At 51.9% G+C, this 21684-nt stretch overlaps 1 protein-coding gene across 1 annotated transcript; it reads right to left on the reverse strand.

The window, feature by feature from the left end:
• Positions 1-1360: 1360 nt before the first annotated feature.
• LOC116956061 (tyrosine-protein phosphatase non-receptor type 2-like) lies at positions 1361-21067 on the reverse strand. Its single transcript, XM_032977492.2, has 8 exons — positions 20778-21067; positions 17426-17516; positions 16415-16515; positions 14956-15054; positions 14550-14687; positions 13120-13329; positions 12122-12256; positions 1361-11226 (listed from the first exon to the last, which is right to left on the reverse strand). The coding sequence occupies exons 1-8, from the start codon at positions 20835-20837 to the stop codon at positions 10411-10413; spliced, it is 1650 nt and encodes a 549-aa protein (XP_032833383.1). The 5' UTR covers positions 20838-21067; the 3' UTR covers positions 1361-10410.
• Between the last annotated feature and the right edge of the window lie 617 nt (positions 21068-21684).

Raw genomic sequence — 21684 nt, forward strand, 5'->3', positions numbered from 1 at the left:
CGGTGAATCTCGGAAGAGTACCACCCAGCAATTGCAGGCAAGCACGAGGCTGACCACGTGCCACTTAGGCCTCAAGTCGTCAAGAGTCGACAGCCAGCGCTCCCAATTGTGGTTTGGAAAAGTCTCCCCGATTCTCAAGGGAAGCTCTTGAGATTCCAGGTCACTTATTCGAGCGCCACGGTGGCGATATGTTAGGTATCTCGCCTGCTACACAGGAGGTTGTGGATTCGACTCCGACCCTGATGTCCTGTATATTCGGGAGTTTGCATGTCTCCCGGTGGTTGTGTGGATTTTTCTTTCGAGTCCTGTGGGTTTTTTCCCTCCACATTTAGAAACATGCGTGCAGAGTATTTGGCCGCTGCTATACATTCCCACGTGGTGATATGCCACTTTCGTTGAACGATCGTTTGTGGCCAGGTCGCTTCTGAAAAAGAGCTCCATAGCCCAGTAGGCCTTCTTACCTGGTCAAATACGTTTGTTTTTAATAGTTTTATTATTATAAACCTCTTTTTCAAGACGCTTGCCACCCCTCGGCAGAATGGCGTCTCCAAAATATGTCAGTTCTTCTTGAAAGGCAGTGTTCTTCGCTAATTTGCAGAGGGGGGGGGGAGGGGGAGGGGGGGGCATTTTCACCGAGAAGACATCAGTCAGTGCGAGGGCCGACACACATTTGAAACCACTGGGGTTTGACAGCAGCGCAATGATGGGGCATTTTCACATTAGTGTATTGTTGGGGGCCGCACGTGAGTGGCCCGCCAGTGGCCTGCGGTACTTGCAATGAAGAACATCGCCTTAACGTTTAAACGCCCGGGGCCTTAAGTGTCCAGCGATGGAGCAGATGCATCACTACAATTAGTAACAAAATAAGCAGACAACGCACCTTCACATATCTGTCCGTCCGTTAAAAAAAAAAAACATTTTTATTACACAAATCCTCAGCCTTCTGGGAGTGCTGTTGTAATTTGTTGACCCGTCCATACTGGACATCTGTGAAAAAGAGCTTTATAGCTCATCGGATTCCTCCAGTCTAAACAAGGATTGTGATTCTGAACAGGAGGAAGCCGGACTGTGCTGTTGAGACAATGGACACTGAAACCGGTTTGAAGTTTGCTTGTGTTTAACCAATGCTGCTGGAATCACTCCCAGAAAGCTGCGTAGCCGCTAGGATGTGTAAAAAGACGTACATTAAATGTATGTAGAGGGCCAGATATGGCAAGGTGTATTGTTTATTTAAGAGGTTACTTGAAGTAGTTGTGCAACAGGAGGATCATGATGCACCACTCTCTGAGAGTTTCGGATGGACGCATTGAAAGCACATTTAGAAAATAATTGGAAGGGAATAAAAAAAAATCCCCAAAAGAACATTTTTAGAAATTTATTGCCGGTATCAAGCGTGCCGTAAAAAAAAAGAGACCCGCATGACTATAAGCACTGGGACATCAGTCCTCCAGTAAAATAAATGTCCACATTGATACATAGAACAATATAACATTTAAGGATGACAAAACAAAATATACACTTAGAAAAAAATGCATTGGAATGCTGAACGATTACTGGTCTAGTTTAAGGGCCACATTGGCGTGCTACCACCACGCTCAAAACCAGTGGACAGGAGGCCGGGTGGCTCCGGTCAAACACGGCGAGCGGGTACCGCTAAAATCCTGGGCTCGAATCCCGCATTTCAGCCACTCGTGATAAGGACACCGGGGCTCTCAAGTGTGGAGATGATGGGCTCAGATTGGTCACCGACAGCTTACACATAGAGACCCACATTCTATGGAGCACCCCCCAACCCTCCCATAGAATTAGCATGAGGTGGGAAGTGGGCCGGGTGGCCCGTATTGAGTGAGTACTGCTGAGGGTCTGGGTTTTTAATCTGGGTTTCAGCCGACGGTGACCCAACTGGGTGCTTAAATGTCGAGAGTTGACGGAATTAGACTGGTCACCAAAGACAAAGGTCCCCCGTGTAGCCTTCACAGATTGTCGGGGCAAGTGTTGTTAGCGAGCACCTATGAAGGCCAGCACAGCACACGAGGGGGGGGGGGGTGGATGTCTCCCCAATGTGGATGTTTACACACCGCACCAGGTATTCATTTATGGCCAAGTCGACCTAGTGGTAGACCCAGGATCAGTTTGGATAACCGTCACTGGGTCTCCGGGTTGGTGGCGCACCCGACTAACCACTACATTACCGCTCCCCACCGGTCACCAATGACTTATATACACTCACACATTCATAAATAACCCATAGACTTAGCTTAGGGGTGGGCAAATTTTTTGACTCGCGGGCCACAATGGGTTCTAAAATTTGACAGAGGGGCCGGGCCAGGAACAGATGGATGGAGTGTTTGTGTGAACTAATATAAATGACATGAAAAAATCATTACATGAAAGGATTTGGCCTTTAACAGGTAGCAAAGCATTTATTTGCAAGGCAAAGTGCGCCATCTAATGCGGAAATGGGGCATTACAGGAGAAAGGTAAAATGTAATTGAATAATAATATTTGGACAAAGTTCGACGGGCCGGATTAAAAAGCCCAACGGGCCGTGTATACGGCCCGGGGGCCGTGTATACGGCCCGGGGGCCGTACTTTGCCCATGTCTGACTTAGCTAATTGAGTTGTGATCAAACGGGCTTTAGGTGTAAGGGGTTGATGGTCTCAGACTCATCACTAATGACTGCTAAAAAAAAAAGCTTCCGTGTGAAATTTGATTTTGTGACTTGGCTAAAATGTTTTTTTTTTTACAGTTTAAATGTTACGTGACAATATCAAGCAGAGTGTGGGGATCGTGGGCCATCTCCTGTGTAAAAGATAAACAGGCCACTCCATTGAGTGTTCGGGTGGTCCTGGAGAAAAAAAATCTTCTGCACTGCTTTGCGAGTTTAATGAATGATTTTTCATTTCATGGCAAACAAAAAGCACAATTGGAATAAATTGGGGCGGGGGGGGGAAGACCAAAAAATTATTCAAAACAAAAACAGTGGTTAGACCCTCCACCACATATTTCAAGCATCCTAACGCGAGATTGTCCTTTTAACGTATCCTGTTTAGGATGTTTTGTAACTACTTCACTACTCTTGGCTTTATTCAAGGGCGTGATCTCAACGAGTGCTGCCGATGCCACCATCCCACGACATCGCTTCCTTCCTCCTGTTCAGCAGATTGTTGACCTCTAGTCCAGCCACCGATGAACGCGCACGCAGAAAGCCTCACGTTTGCTTGTTTACGTAACTTGGCAATAATTCCGGCTCAAATGGAAAATAAATTCGGCCCGACTGCCCACGCGATGACCATTACACGCTGCAGCAGGGCATGTGGAAACGTGCAGCGCCCCCACCCCCACCCCCCCACCACGTGTCAATAAGAGGTCACTCGTTGGAAGGGGTCAGAAGTAGTTCTGCAATATTAAACTAAAACCATTAAACTATTTCACCAGGTAAGGCCCACCGACCTACGCAGCTCTTTTTTCAGACGCGACCTGGCCACAAATGGTAGCTCAACGAAGTGGCCGCTGTTGAAATGTCAAGCAGCCAAATACTCTCAAACGCATGTTTGTAAATGTGGAGGGCAAAAACCGTAGGACCTGGAGGCAAAAGATCCACGCGGCCACGGGGAGAACATGCAAACTCCAAATACACAGTCGTCAGGATCATGGTCAGGATCGAACCCACGACCTCCTGTACACCGGGCGAGGGAGTTAACATCTCGTCACCGCAGCGTGCGCTTTCAGATACGCTTCCGTGGCCGTCTGGAACGCTCCCTTCTGATATTAGGAAGCGACTGGAGCTATGCACCTTTACATCTATATTGAAACACACATTTCTTTACAACTGTTTTTTTTCGTGTTTAGTTGTCCTTCCCCCGCACCTACAGTTAGCAAGGTTGGCGAAAGGACGGCGCGAAAGAAGTTCAACACACGCGCATGCACCGCTGTGAGCGCGGGGTCACAGCGGATGTTGAGTTTCACCACGCAACGCCCAAGAGCACAATAGGAATGCAATTTGAGGGGGGGGGGGGAGGGGGTTGGTGTCCAAAAACATGAATCTGCATACTGCACAGATGCCACTGAAATCGTTGCACTTTCATCGATCATATACACAGAAAGACTGTGAGGTGGTTCAGGAGATGACAGTACAGCGAATGGTCTCGCGAATGCTTGAGTGGCATTCCCTTGCACGCTGTGGGCTTATTTTTTTTTGCGGTGCCCCAGCGAGTTTTCTCACACATGCAGTGTTCTTAGAAATCACAATAAATGTTGTATCCTGTATATGTGTATGTTGAACTCCTTTCGCACCGTACACAGCCAACCGCGCTGTAATCGTGAGGTGCGGGGAAGAGGCTAACGAATAATTGCAATTCGGAAAATGAAAGAAATCGTTTGAGCTCTTCAGAATTGAAACATTTAGCAATTTTACAAAACAGCGCAAGCGACGGAGCCTCCTGAAAGAGATAACTGAAAACCTCGTGAGACCCTTTGCTGGGTAAATAAATGACGTTCATCACCATGAGATTAATGCTAACACTGGGGCGGTCTGCATGATCTATTCCCGAAGCATCTCGTTCTCCACAATGTTTGACCTTTTGTTCGCACGCAAACGAATGCGTGCACGTGTATACGTGCAACTATATACAATTGTCTACTGCTATGCATGTAAATATATATCATATTACAATCACCCATTGGATACTTATCTACAAGTAAGCATCATGCAGTTCACCAGCATATGTTCAAGCAAGTCTGGCTTTGCTCATGAGACGCTATGTCAAATGCAGCACAGAGTTTTGCTTAAGTTGAACCAATGCTGCTGAAATTATGCGCTACCAGAATTCCGCGTGGCGGATGGGATGAGTACATTTTTTAAATTAAATTTCATGGAAGGGCAGATAAGTGGAGGCGATCTGGCAGCTTATTGTGTTACTTTATAGGTTCCATTATTTTGTGTTAACACTATCTTGTGTAATAAGTCCTTATACAGCTATGCATCCAACCACTCACGGAGGGGAAGCCCTCCCCGTGCAATGTTGGTCGAGGGCAATGTTTGACCATACTTCACCGCGCCGACCAAGTGTGCGTCGGCGAAGGGAGAGGCCAGGAACAGTTTCAGATGTGACTAATCACTGATGTTGCCCGTGGCTGGAATTCGAACTTGGGTTTGTCGGGTTTGTGGTGCAGCGTGCTAACCACTGCGCCAACGCTTCACCCATAATCTGACATATGTAATGACGATCGTGCTCGCACGCATGTCGTAGCACGTGTTATCGGCCTTGCTTAGCTTCCAAGATCTGAAGGGATCGTACATTCTGTATGCATAAACATTTGGTCCACATTTCAGTGTTTCCTACGGACTTAAAAGTCGAAAAACGTTCACGTACATTCACAAATAAGTACACTGAATTCTCTGGATTATAAGACACACTCCCAACACCCCCCCCCCCCCCGCCGTATTTCAAAGCAAACGTAGGAGGTCGTGCGTCACATAATCCGAGTAGCTGAGCTGTGTGACTTTGTCTTGTCTTTGTGAGTGCGAGTGTTAGTATGCCAATGTCTTTGAGATGGAAACTGCCTCGGTGGCGCACGACCACAATTCACTCATTACTTCCATTAACAAAAACTTGCAGCGCCACACCTGCCACCACCATTAAGGGGGAAAAAAGGTGATTGGATCTCCACCTGCCCCCCCCCCCCCCCCAGCAACAGGTCTGCAGGTTTGCAGATAATTTCTTAAGTCTTGGGGAAAAGGAAACCCCTCGGCTCAGATAATATCATACTCTTTGGTTCTTCCGGTAAAGTCACGTAGGTAGAAAAATAAAAACAGCTGAAGTAGGCGAGAGATCTGCCGTGGCCCACTTCAGCAGTTTTTTTTCTTGCCGTGGTTGTCCCACCTGATGACGATTGCTTGTGTTGCGATCGAAACGTCGTGATATATTATTTTATTTTTTCTACCTACGTGACTTTACCGAAAGCACCAGAGAGTATGGATTCCTGCAGTCACGAAAGCTTCAAATCAAGATAGATAATTGAAAGATGGGGTTGACCCTGATTTGGGCTGCCATGCCTCAAATATTAAGAGGAAGTAGCCGCTCCCTGCGAGCGGCTGGCTGATGTGCCATGTGTTGAGGAAGTACGTAGGGTGATCCAGAGCCTGAGACCAGAAAAAGCGCCGGGCAGTGATGACCTCTCAAGCAAACTGCCGTGGGAGGATTGTGTGCAGGCTACCCTATATATATCATTGCAACTGTCTGGTGCACAGAATGGGTTCTGCAGGATTGGAAGGATGCCCAATGATTGCAACTACCATCACGGCATCTCTCTCTATGCCAGGAAATATCCTGACGATGAGTAACCAACATCCCCTTTGCCGAGGAGAGGCCTGTGGAACCCCATTGTGGTTTCAGACCAGGGCGTTCCTGCAAAGACGCCAAATTCTCCGTCTCATCGTCTACACCAGAGATGTTACGGAATGTCCACAGGACCTACATCTCTTCTGTATTGACCTAGTCAAGGCCTATGATATCTTCAAGGCCAGGGTTTTTTATTATTCTTCATGTTTACAGGGTCCCTGACACTGCTCACAATCATTAAGAACCTTCATGCAGGCCCTGGTCAATTTTTAGTCAAAGCCATTTTCTGTTCACCTTGTTGAGCGACAGTGATGTTCTCTGGCCCTTACACTATTTAACATCTTCTTTAACCACCTAGTTCAAGACACTTTCAATGGCTGTACTAGGGGATTTTCCATCTGGTACAGGTACAATCGGGGGCTGATCGATGCCTGGGTTCGATTAAGGAATGGCTCCCTATTAGTCATCCATGTCAGTTATGCTGATGAACTTGTATTTTTTGTTCACTCTGAGAAGTCGTTGAAGACTCTGCTGTTGAACCTGGGGCCTTACCATTAGCCCTGCCTGGATATTTTATGACATCAAATATGCCAGCCAACCAACTCAACTCCCCATCAGTGATGGGGCAGTTGTGTATTGAGTGGAACGTATCCATATCGGGGCAGTGTGGTTACGGCCAACTCTGGTTTAGAAGTGGAAGTCTCACTCTGAATCAGTCGAGCAGCATAATCTATTCATCAGCCACGAAACACTGTGTGAAAGCTACTCGGCTTATAGTTTCAAACAAAGCTCTAGGTCTTTTTCGGACAGTTATGCCCTCCCTTCTCTATGCTTGCAAAATGTGGAGCCCTGAAAAGTATATCCGCATCGGCTCCAAATATTGAGGCTGGCCTGCATACAATCCATCCTGGGTTTAACCAGACTGGAATGGACATAGTCCTATCAGTGAGCTCCTCCAGCAGGCAAGGCTGCATTGACTGGATTAACAGTCAACGCATGTAGCCTGCATGCCCAGCCACTGTATGCCCAAGCAGCTTCTGTTTGGTCGGACAGAGGGAACTAAACGGGAAAGGCACAGGCTGGAGATGAGATGGACTGATGCGATACGGGAGAATGTGGATCTGATTGGACTTGCTGATGAGTGACACCAGTGGTGTCAAGATCAGCCTCTGTGGGAGTGGTTCGTCAAGGACGCTACTGGGAAGCTGAAGGCTTTGCCCTCCAACAACAATGGAGGAGTGACGCTGACTACAATGTGTGGAGCACCGGGCGGCTAAAAAAAAAAATCAATCAACCCATGGCACCTGGGCCTGTCCCATGACCTCCTGCCAGTGAGCCTTCCACACTTGACGTGGTCTAAAAGTGCACCTAGCCTGGTACAAGTGCTATGTTAATGGCAGCTGTTGTTGACCAGACATTTGTATAACTTTATTGACCACTAGGCACACGTTTGGGGTGCGTCTTACTTTTTCCAAAATGTTCTTTTTAACATGTAGACTACGGGAACATTTGCTCCGTCGGTAGGAATGCGTGAACTCATCGATTAAAAAACCCAACCCTACGCCGCAGCTTACCACCCAGGCCCAACCCCTCCAACAACAAAGCTCGCTACCCGCACCAAGACCCAACCCGGGCCTGTCGATTATGAGGCAAGCAACACGAGCACAGACCCTTAACACCGGTTTCACACGCCGAGCAGGTTGGATGCACACAACTAAATTGCTTTATGTGGGCGTGTCTCTGCAATCGGTTGCTCATGCTTGGATGAGAGCACAGACTTCGCCTTCCAGGCGACCTGCTCGGTGATGCATAGCGATGCGTTCCGTCGCGTGACGCATTTACAAACTGCGTTTGATAATCAACTTATCGCAATCCTGAATACAAGCGCCGTTACATTTTTTGTTGTTGTCGGCGCATCTACTACTCGCCGAGAAGTGGGGGAAAAAGCAGTTGCAGGCGATCGATTGGGTGACGCATTTTCGAGAGCCGTTAGGTAGCCGCAAACTCCTCGCGGAGACGTGGGCAAAGGAGTTGTGGGCCTGGCGAGTTGCGCGATTTGGCTACGGGACGGATTAGCTCGGGTGTTAGGCCCGGTTTTAAGCGGGCAAGCGCGAAGCCCCCTCCAACCTGCATAGTGCATTATCCCTGCTGCGTGCGGGTGGTGGTGGGGGGGATAAAACAAAAAAAGCCAGTGCAAAAATATATATACCAACAATACAGCGTCACATATCCCACTCGTTAGGGGACTGGCACATGGGCAGAGGCGAAGGACGTCTACGTGGCACGGAATTCGCACCACACGTGCGCGCGAAATGGGTCACGGGATGATTTCAAGTGCAGCTCGATTTAACGCGGGGGGGGGGGGGGGGAAACCCTTGACTGTGCCCGAGAAACGAATGCACGCTAAGGAAGTGCCCCATTGAGACGGCAACATTGCAATCGGCGCTCACCCACTGGCAGAACAACGGAGTCGCTTTGCGTCGACTCACAGGGACAGCCTGCCGCTGAAGGGGGGTGGGCCCATCGAATGGTTGAGATGCGTTGCGATGCAAGGTGCCTTGAGTTGTTGGGGGTCTATTAAGCCAAGTGTTATATAAGTGCAGGGAAATTGTTACCAGAATACTTTTGCGAAAAGGTCGGGACTTGTTACAACCTGTGGAAACTATTACCTTGTTACAACCATGCACAGCTACTGCACGGGTGGTTCATTGATCGGGTCGGATATGCGACGCTGCACTGCGTTAAAACAATTTCCGTAGAGTATTCAAAACAATAGGCTGATTTACGAGTTGACCTTTTTAGAGGTAGAACTATCTACGCCTGCAGGCGAGGAGCGCACTTGTGACCTAGGCTAGAAATTGTGCATCGTCGCCGTCTAGCAATGTGCAGTGTGTCGTGGGAGCGGGGGGGGGGACCCAAAATTATGATAGAAACGTTGGATATATTTTACGATCACAATTACACCGGCTGCACCGGAACATTACCGTGAGACTGTGCTGCCCTGGCGCAGTCCTGCACAGCGGAGTCCTGCAGCGACGGAGCTTTGTCATTTTGGAGCGTGCAGGTCCAGAATTGGCTTGTGACATTTTGGTGATTTTTTTTTTGCAGTGGTTATATCTTTACATTGTTTTTTTTTCTTCCCATTTTCATACAAAAAAGCCATCGTAATAATAACAACAGAAATTTCATGATTGTAAATGGGTAACATTTGTCCTTCATGGACACATCTGGATTTGTAAAGAGGATGGATTTAGTGGGGTGCCGGCCCAACCCACCCTTCAACTCGGCATTTTCCCCAGTATCTCGAAGGCGCGCTTGTACGAACACTGCGTCATTAACGTGGCCGTGATTACCGGGCGAGTGACGGCTCATGGCCGTCCCTACCCACCCGCGTGATTCGACGAGCCCGCCGTAGCCTCGTTAACTCATTGATGTGCATTCCTTAATGCAAGAGCCATTCAGGGGCAAGGGTGTGGGCGCATGAATGAGCGATGGAACCCGTTGCACGCGTTAACACATTCTCTGTAAGAATGAGCATAATGGTATAAACGATCAAACTGTTCACGGCCACAGTTCAATTTGCGCCGCTGTGAGCACGGGAATCTTTCTCCTTGTCCCCTGCAGCCGCCGCTGTCCCCGTAACGCAGCCAGCGCAACGGTCACTGCAGCTCATCCTCGGCGTCGTCATCCCCACCGTCGTCAAGGCCCTGCGCACCTGCTCGGGCATCGTCCACAGTGTCCCAGCTCAGCTCTTCCGGCGATTTTGGGCCGTACCTCTTGCCGTTCGGCGCAACGTACGCCGACGTTTCGCTTGGCGTGCCACGGAAAAGCTTTTTTTCAGCCTCGGAGCAGAACGGTGACGCGAGTGCGGCTCCCCATCAGCGACTGAAATCGAGCGCCGAAGAAGCTCTCAAAAGGCGAGGAGCGGGACGCCGGGCGCACCACGTCGAAGGACGCGCGGCACAAGTCGTCATTGTTAACAGTCACCGCCCCCCACCCCTTCCCTGTAACCCCCCCCCACCCCCACCCCACCACCCCCCCAAAACCTCATCACCCACCCAACCATCACCGCCGCTCGGCAAACAAAGCACGGTAAGCGACGAACAGCAGGGCCGGCAAAATCACCGCGGCCAGCTGGTACAGCAACGGGTACGGTGCAGCGCGTCTGCCGCGGACCTGTGGGGTCTCGTCCACCTGTTGCACCGGATTGCCGTTGGGCCCGCCCGCGAAGAGCCCGTCCGCGCGCCGATTCTCGCGCGAGCCGACGCGGCGCTCCGCCTGTCCGACCGCACGCAGCCTGGGCTTCCCATCCACATCTCCCAGCCCGTCCCCTGCTGCGTCTTCCCGCCCGGCCTCGGCCTCGCCCTCGCCCGCCCGCACTTCTCCCCGTCCGTTATCTGCGCCTGCGTCTCCCTGCAAGCCCGAGCCCGCCGGAGGCGGCGGCAGCTCGTCCCGTCTGTCCGCTCGCCCGTTTGTCCGCGGATCCCTCCGGGCGTCCACGCAATCGTCCATTCGCGGCTTTGCCCGCTCGTCGGCAAGCTCGCCCACCGGCGGCTCTCCCCGTCCCCCAATCTGCGCGTCTCCCTGTGCGCCTCCGCCCGCCTCTACCTCTTCCCGTGCGTCGGCCGGCCCGTCCGACTGTCCGTTAACGCACCCGTCCACTGGCATTTCACTTGCCGGGCCCGGCAGGGGTCTGGCGGGGAGTCCGGGGGGGTCTGCTTTACCCTCTGGGGTTGCCGGGAAGAAGGGGGGCGACGTAGGTTCGAGCGAGCGGCGGGGGGGCGGGAGCGGTGGGGTGTTTGGGGGGGGTGGCAGCGGGGTGAGGCGAAGCATCTCGGTGTCCTCATCTTCACCGTCACTGTCGTTGTCGTTGTCGTCGTCCTGCCAGGAATTAAACAAAAAAAAAAAACAACGTAAATTTTGTTTCATTTGCTCATATTTCTATTCGCTTTCATTGTCGTACTCAGTTTTTTTTTTCGTCTTGTAGCTTCTGCCACTGTGGCAACCGAGGTCTCCCTTGCCAATGACACTCATCCTGTTCTCTTTTGAGTACTCAACTGGTCAAACAAAAGCAGTGCGAGCTTCACGCGAACGTTTCACGTACTTATTGCGCGCCCGTTACAAGTTTGTTCAACCAGCTCACAAGAGACAAGGATGAGTCTCATTTGTTTTCCTTCCGCCACACGTCTGATCAAGGTAACTAGGCCCTGGGTTCCATTCCTGACTCATGCACCTTTCTGCGTGGAGTTTCATATTCTCCCCCTATTTTCAGGATGGATTTCCTCCCGGGTTGTTTGATTTCCTCCCTCAGCAAGAAAAAAACCCAACACAATTTAACTGGCGTTAAATTGAAAAATTATCTGGGATCAAAGGCAAAGATCCCTGTACAGTCTTAATAGGCTATTGGGGCAAGGGCTGTTAGCGAGCAGCTATGAAGGCCGGCACGGCACATGAGGAGGTGGGTGGCCAGCATCACGCCCGGCCGCTTTTGTCTCCCCAGCGATGATGTTTACACACCGCACCAGGTACTCATTTGAGGCCGAGTCGACCTAGGGGAGGCCCAGGACCGGTTCAGATGATCGTCACCAGTGTTGGCCGTGAGCGGGAATCGAATTCGGGTCGCCGGGTTCGTAGCGCAGCGCGCTGACCGCTACACCACTGTTCCCCATTGTGGGATCACAGCGAACCTCTCCTGGGCGAAAAAAAGCATAACGCATGCAAACTTAAAATGTAGCAGCAGCAGTGGCGGCGGCGGCGGCATGGCCGTGATGCTCACCTGGGAGTGCGTGTCTTCCCCCAGCAAGGCGAGGTATGAGAAGCGCAGCTGGTCGGCGGTCTGGATGAGGCCCATTCGGGCGCGTCGCATCGACAGCAGCACGGCTCGCACGTCCACCTCGCCTCGCTCCGACAGCTGCAAGAGAGCGGAGGAGGGCGACAAATGGGAGCGTAACAAAGCACAACAAATCGCCCACCCTCCCTCGCCAAGATCGCTTGGAAGGTCATCGGGCGCCACGGTGGTGAGATGTTAACTACCTCGCCTCGTGTACGGGAGGTCGTGGGTTCGATACAGACCCTGACACCTGCATATTTGGAGTTTGCACGACCCTGTGGTCGTGTGGATTTTTTCTCCGGGGTCCTCCGGTTTTACCAATTAAGCCTGGTGCAGCACATGAGGGGGTTTGGTGGCCAGCACCACGCCTTTGTCTCCCCAGTTGCGATGTTTACACACTGCACCAGGTTTTGATTTGAGGCCGAGTCGACCTAGGGGAGGCCCAGAACCGGCTCAGGTAATTGTCACTGGTGTTGGCTGTGAGCGGGAATCGAACTCTGGTTACCGGGTTCGTAGCGCAGCGCGTTAAAACCGTGACACTACCGCTCCTCACATACATACACACGCACACCCATGTACAAAGATCCCCCGTATAGCCTTAACAGACTGTAGGGGCAAGTGCTGTTAGCGAGCACCTATGAAGGCCGGAACGGTACACGAGGGGGTGGATGGCCAGCACCACGCCCGACCGCCTTTGTCTCCCTAGTGGCGATGTTTACACACCGCACCAGGTACTCATTTGAGGCTGAGTCGACCTAGGGGAGGCCCGGGGCCGGTTCAGATAATCGTCACTGGTGTTGGCCGTGAGCGGGAATCGAACCCGGGTCGCCAGGTTCATAGCGCAGCGTAGCGCTAACCGCTACACTACCGCTCCCCACGACACACACAGACAAGCTGACACCACCACCACCGCCGCCGCCACCAACGCGTTTTACTGTCCCTACCAGTGCCAGGCAGGCGTCGACGAGGCAGAAGGAGCCGGAGCGACCGATGCCGGCGCTGCAGTGCACAATCGTGGGGCCATGGCGGCTGTGCAGGACCCCCGATGCGCGCACCGCCTGCAGGAAGGCGCGGAAGCGAGCGGGCGATGACGGGACGCCGAAGTCCGGCCACGCCGTGTAGTGGAACTGCAGCACCTCGCGGCGCTCCCCGCTCTGCGCGACAACGCAGTCGCGGCCGTCATCAGATGTGCGTACGTATACGTTGAACTTCCTTCGCGCCGTACATAGCCAACCGTCATTATCGTAGGTGCGGGGAGGAAGGACCAACTGAACGCAAAAAGCAGTTCTCAAGAAATTAGCTTTCAAACCTAGATTATTTAAAAGCGTATTGCTCCAGTGGCCTCCTAATATCGGTAAGGGAGAGTGTTCCAGACGGCCGCAGAAGAGCATCTGAAAGCGCCACACAATGCAGTAGCCGGCGATGACGCAGCCCGGCGGTGAAGCGTTTTGTGCCGCTTGTTGCAGAGGTTTGTGGCTCGAAACTGGCAGGCGGGCCTGGCTAATATCACGACTTCACAGTGGACGTGAAACATCAACCGCATTGTCATTCCAAGTGGGTAAAAAGACCATCGTGTGGTGCTGGAATCACCGCCCAAATTTCCCAATTAGATCAAATTAACACTGAAAATGATTCGATCGGGATGACACGTAGCCAATCAACGCCGCCCCCCCCCCCCCTACTGGCAGGCTAGTGCCCTCTCGCAGACCACATGCTGAGTGACATTGTGCCGCATAGGAAGAGTTGTCCCTGGGGGTGCCCCCTAGGCTAGACCACAAAGCAATCATTGTCCCCTACTGGCTTCAGACTCATGCCAGGTGCTGAGTCAACCACATGCCGTAACGGGACAGATGCTGCCAGTGTGGGTGCCCCTTCAAATGAGAAGTGATGAAAGTCTTTTCACTGCACATAAAACCACGCTTGAGAAATCGTCAAGGAGGGCAGCTCTATAGTAAACAACTCGTTATTAATGTGAATTACCTGCTTATCAGAATATTTATACTGGAGGAATCTGACGAGCTATATAAAGCTTTTTTCACACAGTAGAGGCAGCTCAGAATGTTACAACAACAAACAATAAAAAAACACAATAGGAGTGCAAAGTATATAACGAAGCTACCTTTTTTTATCTTATCAGGTAAAGCCCACGAAACTATTATCTTCCTTTACAGAAGCGACCTGGCCACAAACGACAGCGCAACCAAGTGGCTTCGTATAGCGTGGAAATGTATAGCAGCAAAATAATCTAAACGCATGCTGAGGTTTTATTGGGAGGAGGTCAGTAGTCACGGGGATTGGGGTTTGAGTTGCGGGAGCGGGGGGGAGGTAGTGGTGGGGTGGAGGTGGTGGGGGGGGGGGGGGGGGGCACAGGCACCGGCAGGAACTCCAGCTCGAGTCGGCGCATGGTGAAGCTCTGGCGTTCGCGCTCGCGACGGAGCACCACACGCACGCCCGTGTCGTCGAAAATCATCTCGGGGTGGTCAGGCAACGGCCAGTACCGCTCGCACTTAATCTGCAGCAGCGCACACACAAGGCAAAGATCCACCGTGCATCGTCTTTGACAGCAGACTTTTGGGGCAAGCGCGGTTTGGGAGCACCTACGAAGGCCGGCACGGCACGGCGTTCATAGCATTAAAAATCAGCTACTGTGCAGGTGCTGGGTGGCTTGTTACATCGCAAGATCGTGGGAGGCGGCAGCAGCTTTAAAAGGCCTTTCATCCAGCAGTGGATTGACCATGGCCAATGATGATGCTGTCCAGAGACAGCGCCGGGAAACTCACCGAGTTGTTCTCCACGAGCCGGTTGAGCATGACCACGGCCCGCGAGCCCTGCTCCCACACCATCTGCCAGAAGTGACCGCACGTGTGTGGCAGAGGTCCCTGTGTGGAGGGAGCGAAGGGAGTCGTGGAGCAAGACGGGTTGGGGTTGTTGTTAAAATTGAGATGAGCCGTGTGTGGTGGTGATAGTAGTGGTTGGTGGTGGTGGGGAGCGGTAGTGTAGCTGGGTTGGCAGCTGTGCGACCAATCCAGCGCCCCGAGTTCGATTCCCACTCACGGCTACCATCACCGGTGTTGAATGAACCAGCGCTGGGCCTCCCCAAAGTCGACTGAGCCTCAAATGGGTATCTAGTTGCATTGTGTAAACATTGGTACGGGGCAGACAAAGGCGGCCAGGTGTAGTGCTGGTCACCAACTCCCTTGTGTGCCCTGCTGGCCTGCAGAGGTCCTAGCGACCAGCACTTGCAACAAATAACAGGGCATCTCCCTCCTCAGTGTGCCGGGAAAGGTCCTGGCAAGGGTGATTCAACATAACCTTGACAGTCACACTGAGGGGAGAGCACCATTTTGGTTTAAGATGCCATATTCTCCGTCCGTTTGCTTCAGCAGAGGTGTAGGTAATTTCAACGGGACCTCCACCCGGGACCTCCATCTGCTTTAATGACCTGGTCAAGGCCTATGATTATATCAATAGGCCAGAGCTCTGCGTTATTATTCGGGCTCACAGATCCTGGAAAAATTGGAACACAGTTCAATCGGTGAGCTCCTCCGATAAGACTGCGTTGGCTGGGTTATGTAGCCCGCACGCCCAGCCACTGCATGCCAAGAGGTGGAAGAGCTATGCTAGGACTGAGTGCCAGGCGGCCAAAACGCAGCAAGATGGCACATTGGAGAGGACAGGTGGGGCATCTATCAGTCATTTCAGTCAGTCGACTGTTATTTCCTTGGTCTTTGACAGCAGCAACCCTTCCACACTTCACGTGATAGCCTCAAAAGTGCATCTAGAATGGCAATACCGCTGTGGTGACATCCCCGCCTACTGAGTGGCCAACAGATGTTGTTGATGTTTTCTACGTAGGTATATGCTAAACTATAGACTCAACTATTTTTACTCAACCAGGTAAGGAGTAACTCGACTATACATCTCTTTATCAGATGCAAACCTGGCCACAAGTGATAGCTCAGCAAAGTGTCTTATTAGGTGGAAATTTATAGCAGCCAAATATTCTAAACACATGTTGATTCGAAATGTGAAGGAGGAAAAACTGGTAGGACCCGGAGAAAAATCCATGCGACTACAGGGGAGGACACACAAACTCCATTTAAACAGGCATAAGGGTCGGGATGGAACCCATGACCTCCCGTATACCAAGCGAGGGAGTTGACATCTCGCCACCATGGCGAGAATGCTTGTAGGTGCACTCGTGTATGTGAGCAGGTATCCGTGCGGTCATGCGGGCACCTGCGTGAGTATGTATTTGCGGCCGGCTTGGGGCACGCACACCAGGCTGGCATTGATGTAGTCGTTATCTCCCCTCTGCAGCTTCACCCGACTGTCGTCATCTGGTCCCCAACGTCACAAAAATACAAACACCCCCCCCCCCCCCACAAACAAGTAAACACCACACAAAGCAACGCCCTCCGGATGCGCTATCAAAAACACGGGGCGAGGAGGGCGCTGACACTGCCGCCCGGCGGTAGCACGCTCGCCGCTCATTGCAGAGGTTCATGGTTTAAAATCCAGCGGCCGTCCCAATGATTAATGCCGGTGTAATAGCTATAATACTGCACGACATCGCACGTAAGAGTGCAGACCATTGCACTGTGGCGTTATTGGTCCAAATTTTAAAAATTACACCGCAAATGACTGAACTCTGCACACACACAGAATCAACCAGAATTAACCCCGCACACACACACAGAAACAACCACGCACACACACAGAATCAACCACACACACACACACACAGAATCAACCACGCACACACACACAGAATCAACCACGCACACACACACAGAATCAACCACACGCACACACACAGAATCAACCACGCACACACACAGAATCAACCACGCACACACACACACAGAAGCAACCACGCACACACACACAGAATCAACCACGCACACACACAGAATCAACCACACACACACACACAGAATCAACCACGCACACACACACAGAATCAACCACACGCACACACACAGAAGCAACCACGCACACACAGAATCAACCACGCAGGCACACACAGAAGCAACCACACACAGAATCAACCACACACACAGAAGCAACCACGCACACACACACACAGAATCAGCCACGCACACACAGAATCAACCACACACACACACAGAATCAACCACGCAGGCACACACAGAAGCAACCCCACACACGCAAGGGCGCACTCATGCACAGCGCTGTGCGATTGGATCGTGCGGCGACGCTGGGTAGCGATTGGGGGGGGGGACGCACATGGGCTGACGTCGCGGTAACGGTTCAGCGTGCGGTTGAGCGGTAGGTGAGCCACACGGCACGGGAAGTTAGAGCTGTCCCGGGCCAGGTCCTGCACACGTGCACACACGCACACAGATCTTAGGATGCACAGACATCAACCAGTGGGAAGCGTGCAGAGCAGCTCAAGTACACACCACGTGTATGCAGACATCAGACACACACACACGCATCTTATATGCACAGACGTCACCGATGGGAAGTTTCAGAGCAGCTCAAGATCACACAGACAACACACAGGGATCACACAGACAACACACAGGGATCGCACAGACAGCAGACAACACACAGGAATCACACAGACAACACACAGGAATCACACAGACAACACACAGGGATCACACAGACAACACACAGGGATCACACAGACAATACACAGGAATCACACAGACAGCAGACAACACACAGGGATCAACAGACAGCAGACAGGGATCGCACAGACAGCACACAACACACAGGGATCACACAGACAGCACCCAGGGATCACACAGACAGCAGACAACACACAGGGATCACACAAACAGCAGATCACACAGGGATCGCACAGACAGCAGACAACACACAGGAATCACACAGACAACACACAGGGATCACACAGACAACACACAGGAATCACACAGACAGCAGACAACACACAGGAATCACACAGACAGCAGACAACACACAGGGATCAACAGACAGCAGACAGGGATCGCACAGACAGCACACCAACACACAGGGATCACACAGACAGCACCCAGGGATCACACAGACAGCAGACAACACACAGGGATCACACAGACAGCAGACAACACACAGGGATCACACAGACAGCAGACCACACAGGGATCACACAGACAGCACACAGCGATCACACAGACAGCACACAACACACAGGGATCACACAGACAGCAGACAACACACAGGGATCACACAGACATCACACAACACACAGGGATCACACAGACAACACACATCACACAGGGATCACACAGACAACACACAGGGATCACACAGACAGCACACAGACAGCACACAGACAGCACACAGACATCACACAAGGAATCACACAGACAGCACACAGACATCACACAGACATCACACAGGCATCACACAGACAGCACACAGGCATCACACAGGCATCACACAGGCAGCACACAGGCATCACACAGGCATCACACAGGCATCACACAGACAGCACACAGACATCACACAGGCAGCACACAGACAGTACACAGGCATCACACAGACAGTACACAGGCATCACACAGGCATCACACAGGCATCACACAGGCATCACACAGACAGTACACAGGCATCACACAGGCATCACACAGACAGTACACAGGCATCACACAGGCATCACACAGACAGTACACAGGCATCACACAGACAGTACACAGACAGTACACAGGCAGCACACAGACAGCACACAGGCAGTACACAGACAGCACACAGGCAGTACACAGGCAGCACACAGACATCACACAGGCATCACACAAACAGCACACAGGCATCACACAGACAGTACACAGGCATCACACAGACAGCACACAGGCATCACACAGGCATCACACAGACATCACACAGGCAGCACACAGGCAGCACACAGGCAGCACACAGGCATCACACAGGCAGCACACAGGCAGCACACAGACAGTACACAGGCATCACACAGGCATCACACAGGCATCACACAGACAGCACACAGGCATCACACAGGCATCACACAGGCATCACACAGACAGCACACAGGCATCACACAGACAACACACAGGCATCACACAGGCATCACACAGACAGCACACAGACATCACACAGACATCACACAGGCATCACACAGACAGCACACAGGGATCACACAGGCATCACACAGGCAGCACACAGGCAGCACACAGACAGTACACAGACATCACACAGACATCACACAGGCATCACACAGACAGCACACAGGCATCACACAAACATCACACAGGCATCACACAGACAGCACACAGGCATCACACAGGGATCACACAGGCATCACACAGGCATCACACAGGCAGCACACAGACAGTACACAGACATCACACAGGCATCACACAGGCATCACACAGACAGCACACAGGGATCACACAGACAGCAGACAACACACAGGGATCACACAGACAGCAGACCACACAGGGATCACACAGACAGCACACAACACACAGGGATCACACAGACAACACACAGCGATCACACAGACAGCACACAACACACAGGGATCACACAGACAGCACACAGCGATCACACAGACAGCACACAACACACAGGGATCACACAGACAGCACACAGGGATCACACAGACAGCAGACAACACACAGGGATCACACAGACAGCACACAAGGAATCACACAGACAGCACACAGACAGCACACAGGCATCACACAGACAGTACACAGGCATCACACAGACAGTACACAGACAGTACACAGACAGTACACAGGCAGCACACAGACAGTACACAGGCAGTACACAGGCAGCACATAGGCATCACACAGGCATCACACAGACAGCACACAGGCATCACACATACATCACACAGACAGCACACAGGCATCACACAGGCATCACACAGACAGTACACAGGCATCACACAGACATCACACAGGCATCACACAGACATCACACAGGCATCACACAGGCATCACACAAACAGCACACAGACATCACACAGGCATCACACAGGCATCACACAGGCATCACACAAACAGCACACAGACATCACACAGGCATCACACAGGCATCACACAAACAGCACACAGGCATCACACAGACATCACACAGACAGCACACAGGCATCACACAGACATCACACAGACAGCACACAGGCATCACACAGGCATCACACAGACACATCACACAGACATCACACAGGCATCACACAGACATCACACAGGCATCACACAGACATCACACAAACAGTACACAGGCATCACACAGACAGTACACAGGCATCACACAGACATCACACAGACATCACACAGGCATCACACAGGCATCACACAGACATCACACAGACATCACACAAACAGCACACAGGCATCACACAGACATCACACAGGCATCACACAAACAGCACACAGGCATCACACAGACATCACACAGACAGCACACAGGCATCACACAGACATCACACAGGCAGTACACAGGCATCACACAGACAGCACACAGGCATCACACAGACAGTACACAGACAGTACACAGCAAAACAGGCAGCACGTAAGACAAAACACACAGCACGTGCACACTGTACACCAGTCCACGTGTGCCCCCGTGCGAGTACGCAGCAGTCAGCAGCCGGGCGGCGAACCTGGAAGGCGCGCTCCCAGCCTCCCTGCCCGCGCTCGATGGCCCAGAACGCCTCCTCCATTCCGCCCGGGATGGAGATCGCCGCGAGGCCTCGCGCCTCGGACCAGCGCCGCCGCCTCCACGACTCCGAGCCCGCCACGCCCTCCCTTCCCCAACTGTCCACGGCCCCGCCAGTTGCGCGATGACGTCACCGCGTTCCCTGCGCGGTGACGTACGCGTTCCCTGCGCGGCGACGTCTCGCGCTGTACTGTGTACGCAGGCGCGCGCTCGCGCCACCGCCCTGCGCGATGACGCAAATGTAAGCGCGATGACGTACGTTGAAATGACGTAATTGCGCAGTGGACGTTTTTTTCTTTCGATCGAGCGGTTGCCGACGTTGAAATATTTGTCAGAATCTGTTATTCATCCTGGAGGAATCCGATGAGATAGAAAGCTCTATTTCACAAGTGTCTCCAACGAGGGGCGGATCAAAACGTTACAACAACGAACAATACAAAATCAATGGGATTGCAAAGTACAAATGTTTACCGAAAGAACCATAGAATAGGATTGCAAAGTATAGAAAAGGTAAACAAATCGCTTAAGAATATATACAAATAAAACTAAATAAAGATTCTGATTCTGTATTATTTTACGCCACTACCGTACGCAATGACGTGACAGTCCCCAAATGCGTCATCACGTAAAGAGTAATGCGTGCGTTGTGACGGCATCACGTCGAGCCACCACCACTTCCACCCGCTCTGCCCAATCAGCGGCGTGTTTACACGGACCCCGCGTGTGGATAGCCAATGAGACGTCGCGATACATTTGGCACCGGGGCCCCACGCGCAACCCCATTGAATTCCTGAACGCACATCACGAATCGACTCACCTGATTGGTGGGTGCCGGCAAACGTGGGAGGGTA

The sequence above is a fragment of the Petromyzon marinus genome, chromosome 63, assembly GCF_048934315.1.
Source record: "Petromyzon marinus isolate PM22_M1 ecotype Great Lakes invasive population chromosome 63, UKy_Petmar_22M1.pri1.0, whole genome shotgun sequence".
Lineage (NCBI taxonomy): Eukaryota > Metazoa > Chordata > Hyperoartia > Petromyzontiformes > Petromyzontidae > Petromyzon > Petromyzon marinus.

What these genes read in the sequence shown, in the direction of transcription:
- LOC116956061 (XM_032977492.2), bottom strand. Translation starts at nt 20,837, where the DNA reads ATGGAGGAGGCGTTCTGGGCCATCGAGCGCGGGCAGGGAGGCTGGGAG. An exon ending in GGCTCGTGGAGAACAACTCG is followed by an intron (nt 14,688 to 14,955) that starts GTGAGTTTCCCG and finishes GCGCTGCTGCAG; the next exon opens with ATTAAGTGCGAGCGGTACTG. An exon ending in GGGAAGACACGCACTCCCAG is followed by an intron (nt 11,227 to 12,121) that starts GTGAGCATCACG and finishes AATTCCTGGCAG; the next exon opens with GACGACGACAACGACAACGA.